This window comes from Thamnophis sirtalis, unplaced genomic scaffold, assembly GCF_051295495.1.
Source record: "Thamnophis sirtalis isolate CommonGarterSnake01/CBP01778 unplaced genomic scaffold, rThaSir2_p1.2 scaffold_1, whole genome shotgun sequence".
NCBI classification, from domain to species: domain Eukaryota; kingdom Metazoa; phylum Chordata; class Lepidosauria; order Squamata; family Natricidae; genus Thamnophis; species Thamnophis sirtalis.
The window spans coordinates 169,669,723-169,696,317 of NW_028261381.1; the positions used below are offsets into that span (position 1 = coordinate 169,669,723).

The following is a 26,595-nucleotide window of genomic DNA, read 5'->3' on the forward strand; positions in this document are numbered from 1 at the left end:
CATTCAGCATTCGGGTGGGGCGAGGTTCGGATCTTATCCCCAGGCCTGACGGGCTAGCCAGTTCTTGAGGGCTGTGCGGAAGGTCTGGACGGTGGTGAGGGTACGAATCTCCACGGGGAGATCGTTCCAAAGCGTTGGAGCTGCAACTGAGAAGGCTCTCCTCCGCGTAGTCGCCAGTCGGCACTGACTGGCGGATGGAATTCGGAGGAGGCCTACTCTATGCGATCTGATGGGACGGAGGGAGGCAATTGGCAGAAGGCGGTCTCTCAGATAGTCAGATCCACTACCATGGAGAGCTTTGTGAATGGTAAGTAGCATTGGGAAGGAAGGAGTTTGTACTAAACCAGTGTTATGGCCCACCAGCAGATTAAGACAGTGAGGAAGTTGGGAAAGAACCTGGGCCAGTCCTGGAGTCTGGAGAAGGCTCTGACGAGGGCTCTGTGTCGGAGGCAGAGAGGGGGCCAGGGCCATCCTCACAGTTATCAGCTGCCTTTGGAGTGAGATCAGTGGGGCAGAAGAACAGCTGGAGTCTGTTCCCAGTGTGCACATTTGCAGAACTGCCAGGAGAAGGGAACAGCTAATGAACAAGTGTCGGCTTAGGAGTAAAGGCACAGGTGTACGGTGAATGGCCCCTCCCATAGGGAATAAAGAGGAGCAAATGGGGAATGGAGTTTGCAGGAGACAATTAGTTCATTAGGGTGAAGATCTGTTCCTGACTTCTTGCCAAGCAATTGCTGCTACAGCGTGGCGTTTGGAAGATATCGGCTTGGCAGCTCTCCAAGCCTGATAAAAATCTGTAGTTGTGAAATATCTTGAGAAGCCAGGATGTTGCTGGAGAGGAATTTGCTTTAAACTAAATAAAAGGAGTTTTATCGGGACGAGGAGTCGGCTTCGTGCTTTGGGGAAGCCTAGATCAGAACAACCAGATCTTGTGGAACAGGGATCCTCAACCCCTGGGCCATGGACCAGCAGAAGCTGAGACAAGTAACTTGAGCTCACTCCGTTACACAGCACTAGGGATTCGAACCACCAAACTGCCAACCTTTATGATCGAGAAGCTCAGCGCCTTAAAAAAACAACAACAACAACTTCCTTTGGATTAAAAAGCACATCCATCAAATCTGGACAGCCATCTTGGATTTTAAAGTTACTGCAGCATTCCACATGCAGTTCTTATGAATCCAGAAAACATCAGGATGGGGAAATTGCCTTGCTGCATACAAGCTACCGTATTTTTCGACGTATCAGATGAACCTTTTTCCCTCAAAAAAAGAGGTTGAAAATCTGGGTGCGTCTTACACACTGAATACAGCATTTTTGGCCTACCGAAACCCCACCTGCTTTGCAAAAATGGCTGTGCATAGCCTTTAGGAGGCTTCCAGATTGCTGCTGGGGGCTGGGTAGGGCAAAAATGAGTAAAAAAAGGGGGCTGTTTTTTGCTCATTTCCCCCCCCCCCAGTCCCCAGGAGCACTCTACAAGCCCCCTAAAGGCTATGCATGCCCCCCCTTTTTTATTACAAAAAATCGGCCTGTTTTTGCTAAAAACGGGCCATTTTGGGGAGGTGTGCAGCGTGCAAAAACTTTTTTAAAAAAATTTGCGTCTTCAAAACCTTGGTGCGTCTTATAATCCGAAAAATAGTGTAGGTTAAAATTTCAATCCACTATAATGTGCCCACCCACCTGTTCTTCCGTCATCCAGACAGGGCGGGCCTGCTGAATTTGGATGATCTCCTTCAGGGTGTAATACCAGTTGTTGGATCCTCCGGCGAGACTGATGGTGTCCGTGAAGAGGTGGCTGCAATGCTTCTGCATCTTGGCGGCCTGTGCATAGAGGCGCCGAGAGCTTTTCTTGGAATCTGGTGCTAGCCACTGCCTCATGGCCTTGATTCCTTGCCGGCTCTCCGGCTCACAGAAGACCACAATGGGGAAATACTGCACGTAATTGAGACGTTCTACAGCAGCTGGTGTGATATCTAACAATGCATGTTTATCCTGTTAAAAGGAGAAGTGAAGTGTTAGTATCACTTTATAATGCCTTGGTAAAATCACGCTTGGAACACTGAATCCAGTTTTGGTCACCACGATGTGAAAAAGTGCAGAAGAGTGCAGAGAAGAGCAACTAAGATGATTAGGGGGCTGAAGGCTAAAACATGTGACGAACAGTTGCAGGAATTGGATATGTCTAGTTTAATTAAGACTAAGGGTGACATGGTAGCAGTCTTCCAATATCTCAGGGGCTGCCACAAAGAAGAGGGAGTCAAGCTACTCTCCAAAGCACCTGAGGGCAGGACAAGAAGCAATGGATGGAAACTAAACAAGGAGAGAAGCAATCTAGAACTAAGGAGAAGTTTCCTGAAAGTGACAAAAATTAGTCAGTGGAGCAACTTGCCTCCAGAAGTTCTAGGTGCTCCAACACTGGAGGCTTTTAAGAAGAGATTGGATAGCCATTTATCTGAAATGGTATAAGGCCGGGATGGCGAACCTGTGGCGCGCAGGTGGCACGCGGAGCCATTTGTCAGGGCACACGAGGCGTGTCAGCTGGCCAGTGTGCATGTGCGCACTGGCCAGCTGAGTTCAGCCTTTTTTGAAGCCATTTTTCGCCTTCCCCAGGCTCCCGGAGGCCCTCTGGAGGCTTCAGGAGCTTCCCTGAAGCCACCAGAGTGCAAAAAAAGGCAGTATGGGCAGAGCCGAGGTGGCGCAGTGGTTAGGGTGCAGTACTGCAGGCCACTTCAGCTGACTGTTTTCTGCAGTTCGGCGGTTCTAATCTCACCGGCTCAAGGTTGACTCAGCCTTCCATCCTTCCGAGGTGGGTGAAATGAGGACCCAGACTGTGGGGGCGATATGCTGACTCTGTAAACCGCTTAGAGAGGGCTGAAAGCCCTATGAAGCGGTATATAAGTCTAACTGCTATTGCTATTGCTATAAACTGGAAGTTTGGGAATGGACTTCCAGTTTGCTCGTAGGGCCGCTTTAAGCCCTCCGGAGCCTTTAGGGACGGATGTTCAGGAGGCTTTCCTGAAGACTCCGGAAGACTAAAAATGACCCTACGAGCAAACCGGAAGTGACTCCTATAAAGCCTCTGGAGCCTGGGGAAGGCGAAAAAAGCATGCAAAAAATGGGGGGGTTGCGCCTGTCATGCACACATGCGCACTGGGGGGGTCGCACATTGCATTATGTTGTGGCACACCCATGCACAACCCCGCTGTGCTCCCCACGCTTATGGCACGCAAGCCAAAAAAGATTTGCCATCACTGGTATAAGGTTTCCTGCTTGAGCAGGAGGTTGGCCTAGAAGACCTCCAAGGCCCCTTCCAAATCTTCTTATTCTTTTAGGATGTCTGTACAGGACCATAATTTTAAACATAGAAAGCTTCATTCTGCATTATTTCCATCACTCACCTGCTTTGCAACTTGCCATACAGTGTCCAGTTTGATCACTTTGGATGTTCCTCCTTCTCGGGTAACACTCTCTAGAAAAACGGAGAGAGGGAGAAAGAGAAGCGATTTGAGAATACAGCTAGTCCTTGACTTATGATTATTGGTTCAGCGACCGATCAGAGTTACAAGGTTCACCGACAAATGCGCGATAGACATATGCGCGCCGTCAAAATCGCGACGGATAAATGAGCGCCATCAAAATTGCTAATTGGTTTTCAACAAATGCGCGCCGACAAATGCGCGATGACAAAATCGTGCCAGTGAGTAACCCTAACCCTAACCCTAATCCTAACCCTAACAGTAATTTTTTCGATTTTATTGTGCTTTTCATTGCGTTTTTGTCGTGATTTTATCGCCGCGAATTTGTCGGTGTGATTTTGACATCACGTTTTAATCGGCGCTATTTTGTCGGCGCGCATATGTCTATCACGCAATTGTCAGGTCACGGAGTTACAACAGTGCTCAAATAGTGACTTACAACCAGTCCTTGCACTTGCAACCATTTGAGCTAAGGAAGTTGAAGTCTTAAGGTAGGATAAATCTTAAAGCCATCTTAAAGAGGCCGGGGTTGAAAAAACACTGAACTCCGGGAGATTTCAAGGCATCGCTGGAGCCGTGGGGAGTCCCAACGGAGCTGAGATCCAACAGGTAGGGAATGCTGCTGCTCCTCCATGAAACCCAAGCACACTCACCTGCAATCTGAAATTCATCTGGCATCTCTGTGCTCAGCTTCTGCATGGCGATGTCAGCAATTGGGCCCAGGATCGCCACAGGACGCTTAAAAGTGGCTGCATGAGAAAAGACACCTGGTAAATAAGGTTTCTGGTCCATAAAGAGATTAGGAGAAAGACATCAGAGGAAGAATTGGCGCCGTTTTTTTAAAAAAAAGGGTCTGGCACCCTTCGAAAAAAATGATTTAGCAGCGCTTAAAGCAACCCAACGTTTTCAGGGTTATGTGCGAAAATGAAAAAGGTAGCCAGATGGTCCTTCACTTGCTAGCATTCGTATAGTGACCGTTTGAAGTTAGAACAGCACTGGAAAAAATGGCCTAATGACCATTTTTCACACTTACGAATCTTCACAGCATCCCCATGGTTACATGATAAAAAATATGGTTGCTTGGCAACCCAGATATTTCCATGAGGGTGGCTTCATCCCAGGGTCATGTGATCATCTACCAAGCTGGCTTCCAACAAGCAGAAGTCAATGGGAGAAGCTGGATTCACCTAACGAATGTGTGACTCACTTAGCAACTGTACAGATTTCCTTAGGTCTGGCAAAAAAAGTTCACAAAACAGGGTGTGACGCACTTCACAACTGCCTTGCTTAGCAATGGAAATTCTGATCCCAATTGGCAACACAAGGACAAGACAAACAGGACCAGGACAAGCTTTATTGTCACCTTTTTTCTGTGAACATACTAGAAACATTAAACAATGCAATTCTGATGCCTGCTCTCAATATATATAATATTTTATAATCAATATGATATGATAGATGTATATATAATCTCTCTCTCTCATCTATCTCTCATCTATCTATCTATCTATCATCTATCAATCATCTATCTATCAATTATCTATCTATCTATCTATCTATCTATCATCTATCATCTATCATCTATCCATCTATCATCTATCCATCTATCCATCTATCATCTATCCATCTATCTATCTATCTATCAATCATCTATCTATCTATCTATCTATCTATCTATCTATCTATCTATCTATCTATCTATCTATCTATCTATCTCTATCATCTCTCTATCATCTATCTATCATCTATCTTTCTTATTTATCTATCTATCTAATCTCTCTCTCTCTCATCTATCTCTCTATCTATCTATCATCTATATCTATCTATCTATCTATCATCTATCTATCTATATCATCTATCTATATCTATCATCTTATATCTATCTATCATCTATCTATCTATATCTATCTACAACTCTCTATCATCTATCTCTCTATCTCTCTATCTCTCTATCTATCTATCATCTATCTTTCTTATTTATCTAATCTTTCTCTCTCCTATCTATCTATCTATCTATCTATCTATCTATCTATCTATCTATCTATCTATCATCTATCTATCTATCTATCTATCTATCTTCTATCTATATCTATCATCTATCTATCATCTATCATCTATCTATCTATCTATCTATCTATCTATCTATCTATCTATCTATCTATCTATCTATCTACATCTATCTATCTATTTATCTATCTATTTATCTATCTATCTATCATCTATCTTTCTTATTTATCTATCTGTCTAATCTCTCTCTCTCTCATCAATCTATCAATCTAGATCTAGATCTATATACAGATACACACACACACACACACACACAAAAACACACACAAAAACACACTAATCACAGACCATTTAGAATTCTTACAATTCTGGTTGTGAGTCAAGGACTATGTATCTGTAATGAAAAGCCTTCCTCCTTCACTACTACAAGCACATACCTTCCTTGAGTACAACCTTCTCGTAAGGCGGGTAGTGGCCCTGCTTGGTGAGGCTTGAAAGATCTTCCCGGCTTTTACGCAGCATCCGTTTGGCTCCCCGCAAACCTCGGAGTTTCCAGAACTCTGCTCGAGCCCCTAAAGCACTGGAGTTCTTTGACGTCGCTTTGAGAACCGTTTCCAAACTGGCGAACTGTTCTGCCCTGGGATCAAAAAAGGCCGAGATCAGGAGGACAAGAGGCAGAAGAAGCCACCTTTTTCTTCCAGTTAAAGCAGCTGGTTAAACCCAACCATGGTACAAGGTAAAGTCATAGCTGGAGAAGTGATTGCAACAGAGTTGAGATAAATTAGAACGGCACCGAAAAAAGTGACTTATGACTTACAAATTTGGGGCTTCATTGTAGTCGTAGGTTAGAGTGTTGCGCTGACCTAGAGGTGCAGCTCCCGCCTCACAATCAGGAGGCTGTGAGTTCGATCCTGGGTAAAGGCAGATATTTCTCTCTTTGGGCATACTGAGAATATATCTGCTGAACAAAACTCCGCATTGGCAACAATAAGGGCATCCGGCCATTAAAAGACTCTGCTAGCTCCATTCACTTGGCCAGACTCCACCCCGCAAGGGATTATGAGGTCATTAAATGATGATGATGATGATTATGGTCATGTTGAGGACTGGCCTCTACACAGTGACATAACTATAGGTGGTTTCCTATAACTTAGGAAACTTTCTTGTTAGGGAACTTTCTTAAAAAGTGGCCGAGGATCACTGGGAGGTCCATCCCCCCAAATCCACGTAGAGGTTCGCAAAATCAAAATTATTTGCCCAATATGAAGATATTTGCAAAAATATTATACAATGTCAGTCATGTTATTTTTTATTTGCTAAAAATACAGGGTTTTCCATGGAAGTATTGTACGTTATTGTCTAATGGGTTTAATATTGTTATTTTACATTTCAATAAATAAATATTTACAAATGTGTTCATTTTAATTTTTAATCTGGAAAATATTGATAAATATAACCCACACAAACAAAATGTTTTTGGGGTGCTCCATAATTTTTAATTTACTATAGGTAGTCCTCAATTCGCGACCACAATTGAAATAAGAAATTCTGTTGTTAAGCAAAGCGATTGTTAAGAGAATCGCACCCAATTTTAAAACATTTACAACACCTAAATTTTGGCCATGTCATCCTTGGGGATTCTATGTTGGTTGTGACAACTGGTTGTAAGTCACTATTTTTCAGTACTGTTGTAACTTTGAACAGTCACTAAATGATTCGTTGTACCTGTAATTCCCTGCTTGAAACGTCTGCATTGTGACATCAAGGGGGAGAGCTTGCATTACACGAGCTCAATTTATTTACTGCTGAAATTAATTTATTTAATTTATTCAGCATGCAGCCCATGCCACCGATAAAGAGACTTGCAAAACGGTAAAAAGATAAATATGAAATTTCATAAGACTTAAAAAAGACATAAAACATATCTGGTTCCATGCTCACCAACAAAAAAACAGGCTAGACAGCCCAGCTTTTACAGACCAAGAATCAAGGGACAGCATCCAGATGTTTCTCAGCTGTTGTTTTTATTTTTACTAACAATTATTAATAAAAGTGATGTTTTCATTTTTACTTATGCCACCCCTGCTTGGAATTATTTATTTTTTTTGCATTGATTATGGAGCAGATTAATAGGGACGGTTTAAAATATTAATAATAGACTAACAGACTTGAAAGGGACATTGGAGGTCATCCAGTCCAATCCCCTGCTCAAGCAGGAGACCCAGAGGTGAATTCCAGCAGGTTCTGACAGGTTCTGGAGAACCAGTAGCGAAAACTTTTGAGTAGTTCGGAGAACCAGCAAATGCCACCTCTGGCTGACCCCAGAGTGGGGTGGGAAGGGAGATTTTGCAGTATCCTTCCCCTGCCATGCCCACCAAGTCACGCCCACCAAGCCACACCACGCCCACCAAGCCACACCCACAGACCCGGTAGTACCCCCCCCCCCCAAAAAAAAATCACCACTGAGGAGACTGTAATATGCAGGGCTGGGATTCAGCTGGTTCGAACCAGTTCAGGCGAACTGGATGCTAATTTTGCATCTGGTTTGCCGAACCAGTAGTTGGAAAGAATGGCTGGCCACGCTCATCCCGCCCCTCGCCTTCCAGAAGTCTCCACGCAGCCTGTTCATCATGCCAGGTAAGTGCAGATCCCGCACGGAGGCTGTGGAAGGGCGAAAAACAGGCCTCCCAGAAGTTCCGGAAATCTGGAAACAGGCCTGTTTCTAGCCTCTGAGGATCTCCGGAGCCCAGGAGAGGCTGTTTTTGCCCTCCCGGAGACTCGAGGAAGGCCTCCGGAGCCTGGGGAGGGCAAAATCCCTCCCCCCCACCGTGGTGCAGGAGGCTGAGTAGGCCACGCCCCCATGGCCACGCCTACCCAGCAACCCAGCAGAAAACCAGTTGCTAAAATTTTTCAATCCCATCTCTGCTACTATGCCATTTCAGACAAATGACTGTCCGGTCTCTTTTTAAAAATGTTTTAAAAAATCAACAATCTTCCCCCGCAGGAAACATACGCTTCTACCTGTTCTGGTTTGGGATAATGCCCTTGTCCAGCTCTTGAAGATCCTTTCCCATCCGTAGAGCCAGCCAGCTTCCTAATTTGCCCCGATACATCGTGTCCACCACATGGAAGACTTCTCCCCGCGTAAAGCTCAGGGCGGAAGGCGTGTCCTTCTCAAAGTCAAAGTGGGTGCGGATGTAGAACGAATCTCCCAGGTTGGATCTCACCATCTTCTTGTAAACTAGGGAGAAGAGAGCAAATGGGAAGCAGTCATTCCCGCTCAGCCGAGCCTACCTTACAGGTTATTGTTACACAGATATATGTATGTGTGTGTGTGTGTGTGTGTGTGTGTGTGTGTGTGTGTGTGTATAAAAAATATATATAAAATATATAGGGAAGAATTCTCCGGTTCACTGACAAAAGGGCGAACGACAAAACCGCGCCCAACTAAACCGCGGTGACAAAACCGCGTGTTCTAAAGCGCTCCGATGAATGAGCACTGAATCGCGCCGACAACAGAAGCACGCTGTAAAACTAAACCTAACCCTAACCCTAACCCTAACCCTAACCCTAATCCTAACCCTAAACCTAACCCTTACCTTAAATTAAATTGGCTTTCTGTCGATGCGCTGTTGTAAAGCACCCTTCTGTCTCTGTGCTGTTGTCGCCGCGCTGTTGTCACCGCGTTGATGACATTGCGGTTTTAGCGATGCGGTTTAGTCGGGCGTGGATTTGTCGTTCGCCCTTTTGTCGGGTCATAGAATTTTCCACACGTGACTGTTTGGAGTTGATTGAATTTTGGAATACTGATAGCGATAGCAATTAGACTTATATATCACTTTACAGTGCTTTATAGCCATCTCTAAGTGGTTTCCAGAGTCAGCCTCTTGCCCCCAACAATCTGGGTCCTCATTTTACCCGCCTCGGAAGGATGGAAGGCTGAGTCAACCTTGAGCCTGGTGAGATTCGAACTGCCAAATTTCAGCAGTTGGCAGGCACCTGAAGTGGAGTGCAGTCCTGCACTCTTACCACTGCACCACCTTGGCTCATAATAAAGCACAGATGGGCAATATATTTTTTTAAAAGCATGTATCCATAGATCCATCTTTTCATCCATCTCTCTTTTTATCCATTCATCTGGTTTTTCAGAAATCTCAGGTGCTTGTCTGGCTGGGGAAAATTAGTGGGGCTGTTTCTCTTTGATAGAAGGCTTAACAGAACAACAGAGTTGGAAGGAACCTTGGAGGTCTTCTAGTCAACCCCCTGCTTAAGCAGGAAACCCTACACCACTTCAGACAAATGGATATCCAACATCTTCTTAAATACGTCCAGTATTGGAGCATTCACAACTTCTGGAGGCAACTTCTGTTCCACTGATTAATTGTTCTAACTGTCAGGAAATTTATCCTCAGTTCTAAGTTGCTCCTCTCCTTGATTAGTTTCCACCCATTGCTTTTTGTTCTATCCTCAGATGCTTTGGAGAATCAGTTGACTCCCTCTTCTTTGTGGCAACCCCTGAGATATTGGAAGACTGCTATCACATCTCTCCTAGTCCTTCTTTTTATTAAACTAGACATACTCAATTCCAGCAACCATTCTTCATATGTTTTAGCCTCCAGTCCCCTAATCATCTTTGTTGCTGTTCTCTGTGCCCTTTCTAGACCAGGGGTCAGCAACCGGTGGCTCTGGAGCTGCATGTGGCTTCTCCATCCCTCTGCTCCAGCTCCCTGTCACTAGTCGGCTCCAAAATTGATAGTGCTTTCGGTTAGGACAGGTAGAGGAAAAAGGATGTCGCGCTAGGAGGAGACTCTGTGGTAGGGGGAACCAGACTTCTGGTTCCAGAATTGAATTGGGAGGGGGCTTCCAGTTAGGACCTTTGTGGCTCTTTGAGTGTTTAAGGTTGCTGACTCGTGAAGTAGACTCTCAACGACTTTTTTACATTGTAGCGACCAAACCTGGATGCGGTATTCCAAAGAATAGAATCAAGATCACGTGAAAGGTTAATACCACTTTATAATGCCTTGGTAAGGCCACACTTGGAATTCGGCATTCAGTTTTGGTCGCCACGATGTAGAAAAGATGTGGAGACTCTAGAAAGAGTGCAGAGAAGAGCAACAAAGATGATTAGGGGACTGGAGACTAAAACATGAAGAACGGTTGCAGGGACTGGGTATATTTAGTTTAAGAGAAAGAAGGACTAGGGGAGACATGATAACAACCTTCCAATATCTCAGGGGCTGCCACAAAGAAGAGGGAGTCAAACTATTCTCCAAGGCACCTGAGGGTAGAACAAGAAGCAATGGGTGGAAACTAATCAAGGAGAGAAGCAATTTAGAACTGAGGAGAAAGTTCCTGACAGTGAGAACAATTAATCAGTGGAACAGCTTCCCTCCAGAAGTTGTGAATGCCCCAACACTGCAAGTCTTTAAGAAGATTTTGGATAGCCATTTGTCTGAAACGATATAGGGGTTCCTGCCTAGGCAGGGGATTGGACTAGAAGACCTTCAAGGTCCCTTCCAACTCTGCTATTGTATTGTAAAGGTTTAAGGGTGTTAACTTGCCCATGACCACATCCCCTGATAGGAAACACACACAAACGATAGGAAGGAAAGGAGGAGGGACATAAAATCTACCAATGAGGAATGAAGCACTTACTGTCCTGTTTGTTCTGAACGTGGAACGTCACTTCTTCCCCTGGGAGCAACTCCATCAAATACTGCACAGCGTCCTCGCGAGTCAAGTTCTGGAAGGGCTTCTCATTCACCTGCCAAGGGAAAGGGGCAAAAGGGGTGGGGGGTGTTGGCCAGCACTGCTCATCTCATTTTCCTATCTTTATTGATCTTAAACATTATTATTATTTGAGGTAGCATTGCCTTGCTTCAGGAACTTGCGGAGTTGTGGTCCACTAATCTTAAAAGGGGTAGCCAAGTTTGAGAAACACTGGTCTCGTCTGTAACTACGTTTTATTGATCGATTGATTTGTATCCCACCTTTATTATGGTTCCACAGTTAAGGCGCTGGGCTTGTCAGCTTGAAAAGCCAGCAGACCAGGTTCGAGGCCCGAGCGTCACACTACAGGGTGAGCGCCCGTCCTTGCCTCAGCTCCTGTCAACCTAGCAGTCTGAAAGCATGCAAGTGCGAGTAGACAAATAGGTACCACTTCGGTGGGAAGGCAACAGCACTCCGTGATGTCATGCTGGCCACAGGGCCGCGGAAATGTCTTTGGACAGCATTGGCTCAATGGCCTTGCAACCGGGATGAGCAATGCCCCCTACAGTTGACAACGCTATTGGAGTAAAATGTGCAGGAACTCCTTTTCCTTTTAGTATTCTTACAACGAACTCAAGGTGGGCGAATGTATCCAACACACCTCCCTCCTCCTATTTTCCCCACAAACGACAACCCTATGAAGTGGCTTGGGCTGAGAGAGAGAGAGAGTGACTGGTCCAAAGTCACCCAGCTGACTTTCATGCCTAAGGCGGGACTAGAAGTCTCAGTTTCCTGGTGATTGGCCCAAAGTCACCCAGCTGGCTTTATGGCTAAGGCGGGACTAGAACTCTCAGTTTCCTGGTGATTGGCCCAAAGTCACCCAGCCGGCTTTTATGGCTAAGGCGGCACTAGAACTCTCAGTTTCCTGGTGATTGGCCCAAAGTCACCCAGCCGGCTTTTATGGCTAAGGCGGGACTAGAACTCTCAGTTTCCTGGTGATTGGCCCAAAGTCACCCAGCTGGCTTTATGGCTAAGGCGGGACTACAATTCTCCATCTCCTGGTGATTGGTCCAAAGTCACCCAGCTGACTTTTATGGTTAAGGCGGGACTATAACTGACTGTCTCCTGGTGATTGACTCAAAGTCACCCAACAATATTTCATGCCAAAGGCGGGACCAGAACTCTCAGTCTCCTGGTGATTACCTGAAAGTCACCCAGGTGACTTTTATGGTTAATTTGGGACTATAACTCACCATCTCCTGGTGATTGACTCAGTCACCCAGCCGTCTTTCATACCTAAGGCGGGACTAGAACTCTCAGTCTCCTGGTGATTGGCCCAAAGTCGCCCAGCTGGCTTTTATGGCTAAGGCGGGACTAGAACTCTCAGTCTCCTGGTGATTGGCCCAAAGTTACCCAGCTGGCTTTTATGGCTAAAGTGGGATTACAATTCTCCATCTCCTGGTGATTGGCCCAAAGTCACCCAGCTGGCTTTTATGGCTAAGACGGGACTAGAACTCTCTGTCTCCTGGTGATTGGCCCAAAGTCGCCTAGCTGGCTTTTATGGCTAAGGCGGGAGTAGAACTCACAAATTCCCGCTTTCTAGCCTGGTGTGTCAACCATAGGAACAAACTGGCTCTCTACACTTTCCTCCCATTACTTCTATCTCCTCCTTTCGTCCCGTTGCCTCTCCTTTTCTCCTTTGGAGCCAGTAATCATCCAACACATAGGCAAGATTCCAGATCCACCAAGATCAGAGATGGTACATTAGACGTTCCCACCCGTAAGATACCTGAAGGATCTGGTCGCCTTCCTGGATGCCTTGCATCTCAGCCGGGCTGCCCTCCTGCACGCCAGACACAAATATCCCAACGTCGTTCCCGCCGGTAAGACGGAGCCCGATGCTCTTGGCTTTGACAAAACTCACCACCTTCAAATCGGGGCTGTACCTGCAAAAAACAGAAAACGGTTCAAATCCATACCCTGTGTCCGGATGCTGCCATGCCAAAAAGAGTCTGCCACTGGGGGGAAGCTTACCCTGAAATCCCCGCATTTTGCGTAGTGGAATTATTCCCTCGGGCATTGTATTCATTGGTGGCGGATTCCTCAGGACCTAGAAGGGGGTTGAAAGAACCTATTGAATTACCATATTTTGGAGTATAAGACGCACCGAGATTTTGAAGAGGCAAATTTTAAAAAAAATGTTTTTACGAAAACGGGCTTTTTTTGATCAAAAAAAGGGCATGCATAGCCTTTAGGAGACTTGTAGAATGCTCCTGGGTGCTGGGAGGTGGAAACAAGCAAAAAATGGCCCGTTTTTTGTTAAAATGGGCCCTTTTTGTAAAAAAAATAATAATAATTGGCATGCATAGACTTTAGGAGGCTTGTAGAGTGCTCCTGGCCCATTTTTTGCCCTCCCCAGCCCCCAGGAACATTCTGGAAGCCTCCTAAAGGCTATGCACAGCCATTTTTGCAAAGGGGCGGGGTTTCGGGAGGCCAAAAATGCTGTATTCAGTGTATAAGATGCAGCCAGATTTTCACTCTCTTTTTTGGGGGGAAAGGGTGCATCTTATACTCCGAAAAATACGGTATGTGACCATGGGGACGCTAGAAAGGTCCTAACTTGAAAAATATACTCCGAAAAATATGGTATTTATTTATCATAGGGCACATTCACCTCACATTTCAATAAAAACACAAGAGATAAAAATATTCAGTATGAAATCTAAAATGCAGATAGTCCTCGACTTACAACAGTTCACTTAGTGACCCTTCAATTCCAGATCCACCAAGATCAGAGATGGTTCATTAGTCACTGGAACTAATTACCACGGCACTGGAAAAAGTGACAGATGTCCATTTTTCACACTTACAACCGTTGCAGCATCCCCACGGTCCCGTGAAATTCAGACAGTTGGCAACTGACTCATATTTATGACCGTTGGAGTGTCCCGGGGTCATGTGATCCCGTTTTGCGACCTCCTGACAAGCAGAGTCAATGGGGAAGCCGGGTTGACATAAGAACTGTGTGACTAAGTTAACGGCTGCAGTGAGTCACTTAACAACTGTGGTGAGAAAGGTTGTAAAACGGGGCAAAGCTCACTTTTTTTTCAGTGCCACGGAACGGTTACTAAATGAACTGTTGTAAGTTGAGGGCTGCCAGTATGATACAGCAGAATAAATACAGCAGTATAGAAGAGGAAGAACAGGGGAAGAATCACAAGATACAAAGACTGGCAATTAGAAGTCGAACAGAAGTGGCAAAAGAAAGCAAAGATGGTGCGAATAGCAATAGGGGCCATGAGTGAGATTCCCAAAATGTCTGGAGCACCACTTGAACTCCATCGGCATTGACAAAATCCCCATGGGTCAATTGCAAAAGGCAGCTTTACTTGCAGCAGCTGACATCCTGCGACCTTCAACACCATCAAACATCCACATCTGCTTATCCCAGGTCCTTGGGAAGGACTCGATGGGTGGCCAAAAAAGCCAATCTAATCCGAACATCTGGCTGACGGTGCAATCAACCATAATAGTATTAATCGTAGTGACGATGATAATGTCTGTGTTTGCAAGTGATCCCAGGAGCGATGTTTATCCTTCAAGAGATGTTGCTCAACGACCTTACAAGAGAAGCTAGGTTCAAGGCACTTACTAAGAACTGATGGTGAAGTCAACTCTTCCGTTGCTGTCTCTTGTGTGCTGTAATCCCTGTTTGATCTGGCCAGGTGAGCGGCGTGGGTGTGAGAAGAAGAAGATAAAACCCAGAATGATCATTTGAGAGAAACAGCAATATCTCAAAGCTCTCCAGGGTATCTTTTGCAATCATTATTTAAATCAGGGATCTCCAAACTTGGCAACTTTTTAGACTTCTAAAAGTCTAAAGTCTAGTTGCTGGCTGGGCAATTCTGGGAATTGAAATCCCCAAATCTTAAAAGTTATTAAAGGTTTGGAATGGAGACCCCTGATTTATAAGATCAGTTATGACTGGCTTATTTGTTTCCTGTTTTTCAGCCTCAGCATTATGTATTAACACCAAGAACATTAGAATTAGAGCAGAATTAAATCCAAAATCAAAATCCATTAAATTAAATCCAAAATCGGCCCAAACAATTTAGGACAGCAAAATCACTACATTAAGAGGGGAACAAATAAAAGAATACATTTGACAAATCTAGGTCACTCACAATGAGAGCCAGAAACTTGAAGAAACAACAAGCGTTTTTTTTAAAAAGTACCATAAGTACCACAGTATCCAATTATGGCAATTAAGCAGTGATCTTACGATATCTTACTTACTGGGTGAAAAAGCCATATAGATAGTTTAAAAGAACTGTTCATACTATAAATTATTTTACAAAATATAGGATGCTGCATCTCTAATCAGTGCTATATAAATTGAATGAATGAATGAATGAATGAATGAATGAATGAATGAATGAATGAATGAATGAATACATTTAGGAAGTTATCTCAGCAGAAACAGGGCCACTATTTCCTCCTTTTAAACTGAGCCATTAAAGTCCCTGATTGGTGGTAACTCAAACGTATTATTTTTCTTCTACATAAAGCTTGTCCAAGATATAACTGATTTAAGGGATATAGAGGTAGTTCTCAACTTAAAACCACAATTGAGCCTGGAATTATAGTTATAATTCATTGCAGTTGTAACGCAAAGCATTATGTGACTGGGTCCAATTTTTTCAATATATTTTGTGGCGGTCAATAGGAAAGTGGCCACAGTCATTAAACAAATACATTTTATCCATGGGTATACTGGAAACTAGAAGTAAATGTTGGAAATGGGCAAAAAAAATAATAATTGTGATTTTGCAAACCGTTGTGAATGTGAATTGGTTGCCTAGCATCCAAAATGTGATTACATCACTGCAATCTCTCTCTCTCTCTCCCTCTCTCTCTCTCTCTTTCTCTCTGTCTCTTCAGCATAACTTTGAAATTGGGCTGTAAGTAGCTGTTGGGTTGTCCATTTTAACTTCAAACATTCATTAAAAGATCAGTCATAAATTGAGGACTATCTGTAAAACATGCCTAGGTCTTGCCCTTCACTTTTCCATCACCCTGGTTATCAATTTGCTCCTAAATACTATGATGGGAGAATAGGAGCAACCTGATAGCCTAGTGGTAAAGACTTTTGCCTCCCACTCAAAAGATTGACAGTTCAATCTCAGGTAGCAGCAGAAGTTTCTCTATCAGGGTGCAAAGAAAAAAAAATCTGCTGTGAACTCAGCATGGTGTCAGGAAGGGCACCCGGCTAGCAAATGCTCAGATCCAACTCTACCCCAAATTAAAGGATTATAGGGTCACAACTGTGATGAGAGAACTGTGAAGTTGCACCTAAAAAAAAGAAGAGAACTTGATTCTGAAGATGGCTCTAATAAACTTTTTACTGCAAGGGACTCCATTTGAGAAGCATAATGACCACTTCCAAGTGCCATGGTTTTATGCTAATCTATAATTAAGCAATGCTTCCTTCAATCTTAAAGCTCTGATTTATATCACAGTCATGATTTTTTTTTAAAAAAAGCATGATTTTTCAGCATCTCAGTCCTGGAATTTTCTAGTGCTCTTCATCTAACAAAACCCAATGCAGGTAAGCTATTTTTAGATCAGCCAGATTACATGTCACCTAGTTGGAAATGCTAATTTTAAAATTGGACAATGGAAAAATGCCCCTATCTGGGCTGTTAAAATTCAGTTGGCCACTAGATGGCAGCAAAAAGACCCTGAAATCTCTAATTCTGTCATCCTTTAACCTGGATTATTAATTGCAACCTAACTGTAGCATCTATAATGAGAACAGCAGCCAACTAGGGTTTATGGAGAGATTCTTACCGGAGAGACTCCCTTGTTGGAGACTGAGGAGAATGTGGTGTACTTCCCACAGGAGGGGGAGGCGAGATGTCTGAACCAAGATCAGATATATCTAAAAAAAAACAACAGAGAAGTAACTAGAATTATATGACAGGTGCTTTGTTCTGAGTAATATTCCTCTGCTTAGAAGCAAATGAATCTGATAAATTTGTAAAAAGCACAAAGTCATCATGTGATTTGTATGGTTGTTTTTACAAACCATGATATATGCTTAATATTGTTTGTAAACCACCGTGGCCATTCCACAATGGCCACTACAAACTATGTTTTAAATACAGCTGCTAGTCTGACATTTGAATTTAGCAAAAATCGGTTTTGGTTTCATTTCTGAATTAAACTGCCACGTGTGGGGAAAACCCCTTTTTAAAAGTCCATTTAAATCCAGGTCAAGACAAGGAGGGAGGGAGGAAGGGAAAGAGAGAGAGAGAGACTGACAGACAGACAGACAGAGAAGTTTAAAATGTATAGAACACCAGAATTAAGGAAAACGGGGAATAAAAGTAGAGCATAAAAACTCAGAGCAATTACAAGTCACCTCTTAATAAAGATAATCAACACTTTAGAGAAAATATTCCACTCACATAGCATGAGCCCAACAAAATTGGGAAAAAATTATCTTAATAAAAATTTTTGCCTGCTGCTTGGAAATTCTGTGTTTGCAAAACGCTATTTTGCTTAACTATTAATTATTGCAGAACAAATCATAATTAGAGGGTTCACTTAACACAGTGTTTCTCAACCTTGGTGACTTTTAAGTCCCGTGAACTTCAACTCCCAGAATCCCCCAGCCAGCATAGCTGGCTGGGGAATTCTGGGAGTTGAAGTCCACGGGACTTAAAAGTCACCAAGGTTGAGAAACACTGACTTAACATGTTTAAATAAAGCTTGGCGTAAAGATCACACTAACAGTTCAGAACACAGTAACTTATACAAACAAACCACATTTTACAAATTGCCACTTTGGCCTGAAGTCAAATGAGACCAGCAGTTTCTTCACAATTTCTAGTTTATTTTCAGTTTCTTTGAGAAGTTGGTGTACAGGTAGCCCTTGACTTATGACCACAACTGAGCCAGAATTTCTGATGTTAAGTGAGGCTGCTATTAAAATCAATAAGTACTATTGAAGTTTCACATAGCAATAGCAATAGCCCTTAGACTTATATACCGCTTCACAGTGCTTTTACAGCGCTCTCTAAGCAGTTTACAGAGTCAGTCTATTGCCCCCAACAATCTGGGTCCTCATTTTACTAACCTCGGAAGGATGGAAGGCTGAGTCAACCCCGAGCAGGTCAGGATCGAACTCCTAGCAGTTGGCAGTATTCGCCTGCAATACTGCATTCTAAGCACTGCACCACCACTTGGCAATTGCTTTGCCGGTCCCAGTTGTGGCTAATCCATCTCTATCTTCATCTACTTCCCTAAAGGTATGATCTTAATATGACTGTTGTTTCTCTGTGTCATATAATATATGTGGGTATATACATAATTTTGTATTCATTTGTTTATATTTTTTGTCATGTTTATGTAGTGCAGAGGTCGGCAAACTTAAACACTCCAAGAGCCATTTGGACCCGTTTCCCACAGAAAAGAAAACACCGGGAGCCACAAAGGTAATAGCAGTAGACTTATATACCGCTTCATAGGCCTTCCAGGCCTCTCTAAGCGGTTTACAGAGAGTCAGCATATTGCCCCCAACAATCTGGGTCCTCATTTTACCCACCTCGGAAGGATGGAAGGCTGAGTCAACCCTGAGCCGGTGAGATTTGAACCGCTGACCTGCTGATCTAGCAGTAGCCTGCAGTGCTGCATTTAACCACTGCGCCACCTTGGCTCAGGTACTAACCGGAAGCCCCCTGTTCAATTCTGGAGCTGACCAGAAGTTCAGTTCCCCCACCATAGAGTCTCCTCCTAGCATGGTGTCCTTTTGCTCTACCTGTCATAACCGAAAGCCCTATCAATTGTGGAGAAACTGGAAAACCCTCCCCTTGCCATAGAGTCTTCTCCTGGCGCACTGAGCTTCTCTCCCTCCCACCCAACCGGAAGCTCCTCTCAAAATTGGGGCGCCGACCAGTGACAGAGCCACAGCAGAGCCACATGCGGCTCCAGAGCCGCAGATTGGTGACCCCTGATGTAGTGTATATTGGAGATGGTAACCCTTTGAGAGCTGTATGCAACATTTTTTTTTAATGAATGCTGATTATTGTACATTCAAAGTGACAATAAAGAATCTATTCTATCCCATCCTATCTTATCTTATCTTATCCTATCCTATCCTATCCTATCCTATCCTAATCCTATCCTATCCTATCCTATTTTGTTCCATTCAATTCAGCTGTGGTGGCACAGTGGTTAGAATGCAGTATGGCAAGGCTAATTCTGCCGACTGCTGGCAGTACGATTCTCACTGGCTCAAGGTTGATTCAGCCCCCCACGCTTCCGAGGTCAGTAAATAAGTTCCCAGAACTTTGAACGGTCACTAAATGAACTGTTGTAAGTTGAGGACTACTTGTATTCCATTTCTGCCCTGCCACAATCCCCATGACTCTCAGTAGCTCACTGTACAGTGAGCTACTATATGGCACAGTGGTTAGAGTACTGCAGTACTGCAGGCTATTTCTGCTGATCCCCGTTTGCGAGCAGTTTGGCAGATCGAATCTCACCAGGCTCAAGGTTGACTCAGCCTTCCATCCTTCCGAGGTCGATAAAATGAGAACCCAGATTGTTTGGGGGCAAAGAGGCTGACTCTGTAAACCACTTAGAGAGGGCTGTAAAGCCCTGTAAAGCGGTATATAAATCCTAAGCGCTATGGCTGTCTCAGCAACCTCAGGAACCACTTCCATTTCCCCCACATCCTCTTTCCCACCCCAGTGTCAGGCCCGCATTTATATTCATTTTAGAATTTTGGCCTGCCACACTGTCTCTTATTTCATTATGCTGTTTCTTTAGTATAGTTGATGGGAGGGGGGAATAGACAGGAGTAGGATTGTGGAATGTATTGTTTTTCATTCTTTACTAGAAGCCAAGGTCATCCTTTGTCTCCGCGCCAGTACACCTGACCAGAAGAAGCTGGGTGTGGATGCTAGCATGGAAGAAGAAGATTGGACCATGTGATGGATTATGGGTGTGGGGACAAGATCATGAACTTTTAACTGGGTGGAATTCTGATGTCATTTCCAGTATTGGGATTAACACAGATGTGCCTAAGATGTCTGTCTTATTAAATTGGAACAAAAAGGATAGTTTTGCCTTGGACTCTAATTTAATTCTGCATGATACTTGGAACGCTGACACCCAGTTTTTCTCCAGAGTCCCCCCCTCACCGTCCAGGTGGGAACTTTCCGTATCGCTGTCTCTCACTTGAGGGATGTTGACCAAGAACTGGCTGTTATCACGCAAAACGAGTAAGGTTAGTTTTCCCTCGGACTGCTCGATCAGCTGCTTGGTCTCTTCCAAGGACATGTTCTCGCTGATAACGCCGTTGATCTAGAAGAGAGGAAGAGGGGAGTCAGGCCAAGTGATGTTTTCTTTGCTCAAAACCTTATCCCAGACTTATGTCAGGAGAAAGATGCTGATGAGCCATACTGCGCATGAAGCTTTATTTGAGAAAGCGGCATGCATGTGTGCACGAAACTATCCCCTCTCCCCACCCCTCCGGCTGCCACTTCCGCTGGTCTGCTGAATTGGAAATGTTGGAGCCTGCTGTAACAGAATATAGAACAGAATATATATAGGATAGGATAGAATTCAACAGAACAGAATAGAATACAGAACATAATATAGAATAGAAGAGAACTCAACAGAACAGAACAGAATAGAATAGAGAACAGAATATAGAATAGAATAGAACTCGACAGAACAGAACAAATATAGAACAGAACAGAACTCAACACAACAAAATAGTAGAATATAGAACAGAATATAGAATAGAATAAAACTCATCAGAACAGAACAGAATATAGAATAGAATATAGAACAGAACAGAACGCAACACAACAAAATAGATTAGAATATAGAACAGAATATAGAATAGAATAAAACTCATAAGAACAGAACAGAACAGACTATAGAAGAGAACAGAACAACACAGAATAGGAGTTGGAAGGGACCTTGGAGGTCTTCTAGTCCAACCCCCTGTTCAAGCAGAAGACCTTATAGCATTTCAGACAAAAGTCTGTCCAATCTTTTCTTAAAAGCCTCCAGTGTTGCAGCACCCAGAACCTCTGGAGGCATTCCACTGATTAATTGTTCTATTTGTCATGAATTTTCTCCTTAGTTCTAGGTTCCTTGTCTCCTTGATTAGTTTCCACCCATTGCTTCTTATTCTGTTTTCAGGTGCTTTGGAGAATAGCTTTGTTCCCTCTCTTCTTTGGGGCAGCCCCTGAGATATTGGAACACTATCATGTCACCTTATAACTTTTTAGGGACATATTTGCTTTCTCAGTGACATGAGAGGAACCTATCCTCAAAAACGGGAAAGATCACAGCAACATAAACAGGCATAGCCAGACCAGGAACTATTGTGATCATAGCAACTTTTCCCAACTCACCTTGAGGATAAGGTCCCCTTCCTGCAGGGAGTTATCCTTGGCTGCCAATCCTGTCTCGGTGATGTGCTTGATGAAAATCTGGCTACCCAGCTTCAGTCCGTATTCTTGGGTTTTCAGGAAGGAAAGTTTTTAGAAGAGTCAGTTAGCAAACATTTTCCTCATTCATAAAGTCCTAAGTGGGAAGTACGGTTATTATAGGTTTCCCTAGACTTAGGAACACTATTGGGAGCAGAATTTATGTCGTTAAGCAAGGGAGTTGCTAAGTAAGTTGTATCGATTTTACGACCTCTTTTGACATGGCTGTTAAGCAGGGGTGAACTCCTCCCGGTTCGGTCCGGTTTAACCAAACCGGCAGGAAAAAAATGCTTTAAAAAGTGAAAAAAAGTTGGCCACACTCACCGTCACATGACACCCCCTCCCACCAAGCCACACCCACAGAACCGGTGGGGGGGGAAATTAGATTTCACCACTGCTATTAAGTGAATCATGCAGCTGTTAAGTAAATTCAACTTCCTCCATTGTTTTGCCAGTCAGGAAGTTGCAAATGGTAATCATTAGACTCCGAGTTGCCGTAACCATTGCAAATATTTGCCACTTGCCAAGCGCCCAAATTTTGATCACGTGACTGTGGGGATTCTGCAACAGTTATTAACTGGGAGGACCAATCATAAATTATTGTTGTAACTTTGAACAGATGCTAAATGAAGGGTTGTAAGTTGAGGACTATATATTTCAGACAGTTGTCCCTTAGAATTATTTATTTTTTAAACACTCACTTTTGTCCTTTATCGTGATCATTTAACTTTTACTTTAGCAATAGCACTTAGAATTATATACCTCTTCACAGTGTTTTTACAGCCCTCTCTAAGCAGTTTACAGAGTCAGCCTGTTTCCCCCAACAATCTGGGTCCTCATTTTACCCACCTCGGAAGGATGGAAGGCTGAGTCAACCTTGAGCGTGGTGAGATTTGAACTGCCAAATGGAAGGCAGCCAGCAGTCAGCAGAAGTAGCCTGCAGTACTGCACTCTAACCACTGCGCCCTAAAAAGTCGGCTTTTCCAGCAAGCCGGCCTGGCCTGAATAAAATAAATTATTAATTTTAATTGTTATTTTTAATTTAATTTCTAAATCTCATTGTAAATGTCTATTGTGGTTTTTTTTCGATATTCTATTTAATCTTTCTTTTAATTTTTGTAATATGTGTTTTTATGTTGTACGCCGCCCTGAGTCCTTTGGGAGAAGGGCGGCATATAAGTCAATAAACCTAAACCTAAACTGTGCCACCGCAGCTCATACAAAGCTTTACAAAGGTTTCCATCGAATGCAGAAGCCTGTCACTTTCAGGTGAAAAATTAGAATTTTGGAAGATCATGCATGTAGCGACCATTTTATATTAGAAAACGGACCAATGATGATGTAATGAACAATTGATATATACATATGAGTTGAAATACTTAACCACTATATGGATTAATAATTAATAATGGAACTCTGGATGATTGGTGACATTATGGTCAATTGAAAATATGAATGTATATTATAAATTAATGGGAATTCTTTGTTCTAATCTCCGCTTTTTCTCCTTGGAGATAGGTGATATTATAATACTTTAAAGACCCATTGTTATTTGATAGATAATTATGAATTCAAGGAAATAAGGATTGTTACAAATGAAAGAATATTAATGGTAATTTGAACACATAATGCTCAATGACAGCGAAATATTCAGGTATGGTTTAATGCAAAACCAGTGATGTTATTCTTAATCTTAAGAATTGATGTAACCAAACGACATGCTTGATGAAATGGAGGAAAGTTGTGTTTTTTTTTCTTGCTTTTGTTTTGTATGTGTTGTTTTGTTTAAAAAGAATAAAAATATATTTGAAAAAAAAAAGAATTTTGGAAGATCAGAAAGATCGGTGTTTTTTTTTATAACTAGGCAACTTTAAAACGGAAACAGGGAAACAGGGTATTTGCGTGTATGCCTATGGAGATTCTCAATCTTCCAGGTCCTGGATAGCAATATAGCAGTAGACTTATATACCGCTTCATAGGGCTTTCAGCCCTCTCTAAGCGGTTTACAGAGAGTCAGCATATTGCCCCCAACAATCTGGGTCCTCATTTTACCCACCTCGGAAGGATGGAAGGCTGAGTCAACCCTGAGCCGGTGAGATTTGAACCGCTGAACTGCTGATCTAGCAGTAGCCTGCAGTGCTGCATTTAACCACTGCGCCACCTCGGCTCTGGATGTACCAAAGGTGCTTTTTTCAAGAGGTGACTGGACTTTCTGGTTTTTCTTTGAAGACGTTTCTCTTCCCATCCAAGAAGCTTCTTCAACTGTGACTGGATGGTGGGGAATGGGGATGGGTGGACTTCAGCTCCCAGAATTCTGTGATGTTGGCTGGGGAATTCTGGGAATCGAAGTCCTCCCATGTTAAACTTGCTAAATTCGAAAAACACTGAGATCTGCATTGGGCAGAGAAAGTGGCAGAGGAAAAAAAATACAGAAGTATACAGGTGATCCTCCACTTAACAACCAAAATTTCCACTGCTAAGCAAGACGATCGTTAAGTGAGTTTTGCCCGTTAGGACCTTTCCTGCCACAGCTGTTAAGTGAATCACTGCAGCTGTTAAGTTAGTAACGTGGCTGTTAAATGGTTTCCTCACTGAGTGCTTTTCAGAAAGCACAAAAATTGATCACTGCAACTGTCATAAGTACCGTATTTTTCAGAGTACAAGACACACCTTTTTCTCTCAAAAAAGAAGGTGAAAATCTGGGTGCTTCTTATACATGGAATACAGCATTTTTGGCCTTCCGAAATCCCACCCCGTCCACCAAAATGGCCGTGCATAGCCTTTAGGAGGCTTCCAGAGTGCCCCTGGGAGCCGGGGAGGGCAGAAATGAGCAAAAAACAGGCTGTTATTTGCTTGTTTTTGCCCCTTCAGCCCCCAGGAGCACTCTATAAGCCTCCTAAAGGCTATGCATGGCCTTTTTTTGACAAAAAACGGGCCCGTTTTTGCAAAAAACAGGCCGTTTTGGGGAGGTCTGCAGAGTGCAAAAACTTTTTTTAAAATTTGCCTCTTCAAAATCTTGGTGTGTCTTATACTCTGAAAAATGCGGTACATGCCAGTTGCCAAGCGTTTGAATTCTGATCACATGACCATGGGAATGCTGCAACGGTTGTAAGGGTGAACAGTGGTCACCAGTCACTTCTTTCAGTGTCGTTGCAACTCTGAATGGTCACTAAACGAATGGTTGTTAATGGAGGACTAGTTGTACCTTAATTTGAAGGAGCAGAACAGGAGAAATGGGTGAAAAAAAGAAAGCTAGCCGTTCACCTTCACTCTCCTTCCGTTTCACCAAAACCGAGCGGACGGGTTTCATCGGGACGTCCTGCCTCGGCAGTCTCTTAAACCCGGACATCAGGACAAGCCCGCTGGTGCTTCCTTTGTGATGGTGCCCATTGGCCAGTAGGGCCCTATCAGACCCGCTGTCTTGGCTCCGCCTCCGGTATCCCCCCTCTTGGCTCCGCCTCCGGCTCCTGAGGGGGTGCCTGTGGGCGCTATCATCGTCCTCCTCACGATAATGTCCCGAACTTCTCTCGCTGGACGAGTCTCCATCGTAACCGCGGTTATGTTCCGCTTCTGTCTGCTGCCGGCTCTGCCCTGGGGTTCTGCCTGAGGGGGCTGACTCACCGCCTTGGTACCCATAATCCTCATCCGAGTCATCGTTTCTCCCATCCGTCACATGTTTAGTAGAAGTCAAGGGAGGCTGGCTTTTCGGCTGGCTGGATTTGGCAACTGGCAGATGGATTTTTCTGGGTCTTTTTACCGTCTGCAATAAGAGAGAGAGAATTTACACCTGAGATTTGCATCTGGGCTCATGTTTCTCAACCACGGTAGCTTGAAGATATGTGGACTTCCAATTTCCAGAATTCCCCAGCCAGGGGAATTCCTCTGCTGGGGAATTCTGGGAGCTGAAGTCCACACATGTTAAAACTTACTAGAGTTGACAAACACAGCTCGGGGCTGTCCTCTTTATTATTATTTTTTAAAACCACTGCAAATCTGTGTAACAAAAGATTCATACTCATCAGGTGAACTAAAACGGAATTATAAAAAGTTGCCATTTTTTAAGGTAACTTTTTCTACTTTTCCTGCCATGGGGAAGAGAATATTCAACTCCCACTGAGCAGAAACTTTGGCACAATTCCTTTGCTCAACAATTTTTTCCCTCCACGCTTGACAGAGATTTTGTCTCAACATTAAAAAAATAACGAGGGCTATACAATGACTGAAACTGGATTTTGAGGTAGTCCCCTGGCACACAAATCCATATTCAACTTTCATAACAGAGCCAGTTTAATCGAATGGCTAAGACACCAGGCTAGAAATTGGGGGACGGTGAGTTCAAATCCCGCCTTAGGCATGATACGCATGTCTGGGTGACTTTAAGCCAGTCATTCTCTCTCAGCCCAACCCACCTCGCAGGGTGGTTGTTCTGAGGAAAATAGGAGGAGAAAGGAGATTAGGTATGTTCACTGCCTTGAGTTATTTGTAAAAGTAATAAAGGTGGGATACCAATAAATAAATATAAATATACAGTATGATACATGTAGATCTGTCACTCCTATTTTTACAGGGTGAGCAAGGAAACCAGAATAACAGAATAAGAAAATTGGAAGGGACCTTGAAGGTCTTCTAATCTAACCCCTGCTCAAACAGGAACCCCTATACCCTTGATGGAGAACCTATGGCACGCATGTCCAAAGTGGCAGGTGGGAGCTATGTTGACTGGTACGTGTGGCATCGCCTGTTCCTCTTCCGGGTTTCAGGCATGCATGCGCATGCAACAATCAGCTGCCCTTTATGCGTGCGACAGTGCTGGAAATTGGAAGAGTTGGTCTTCCATTTTCCAACGTGAGATGATCGCCGTTCACACCAGTAACCGGAAGACTAGCTGGTTG

General features: G+C 43.6%; 1 protein-coding gene across 2 annotated transcripts in view; it reads right to left on the reverse strand.

Moving 5' to 3' along the window:
* Positions 1–26,595, reverse strand: part of TJP3 (tight junction protein 3) — a 69,801-nt gene that overhangs the window by 3,477 nt on the left and 39,729 nt on the right. For both annotated transcript variants that reach the window (XM_087703280.1, XM_087703279.1), the window contains exons 5-17: positions 24,968–25,463; positions 21,629–21,732; positions 20,402–20,564; positions 17,043–17,133; positions 14,845–14,909; positions 13,227–13,302; positions 12,982–13,138; positions 11,139–11,247; positions 8,505–8,724; positions 5,921–6,120; positions 4,130–4,225; positions 3,399–3,469; positions 1,681–1,992 (exon numbers count right to left, since the gene is read on the reverse strand). In XM_087703280.1, coding sequence (XP_087559406.1) covers positions 1,681–1,992; positions 3,399–3,469; positions 4,130–4,225; positions 5,921–6,120; positions 8,505–8,724; positions 11,139–11,247; positions 12,982–13,138; positions 13,227–13,302; positions 14,845–14,909; positions 17,043–17,133; positions 20,402–20,564; positions 21,629–21,732; positions 24,968–25,463 — 2,160 coding nt within the window. The remainder of the gene's footprint in view (positions 1–1,680; positions 1,993–3,398; positions 3,470–4,129; positions 4,226–5,920; positions 6,121–8,504; positions 8,725–11,138; positions 11,248–12,981; positions 13,139–13,226; positions 13,303–14,844; positions 14,910–17,042; positions 17,134–20,401; positions 20,565–21,628; positions 21,733–24,967; positions 25,464–26,595) is intronic.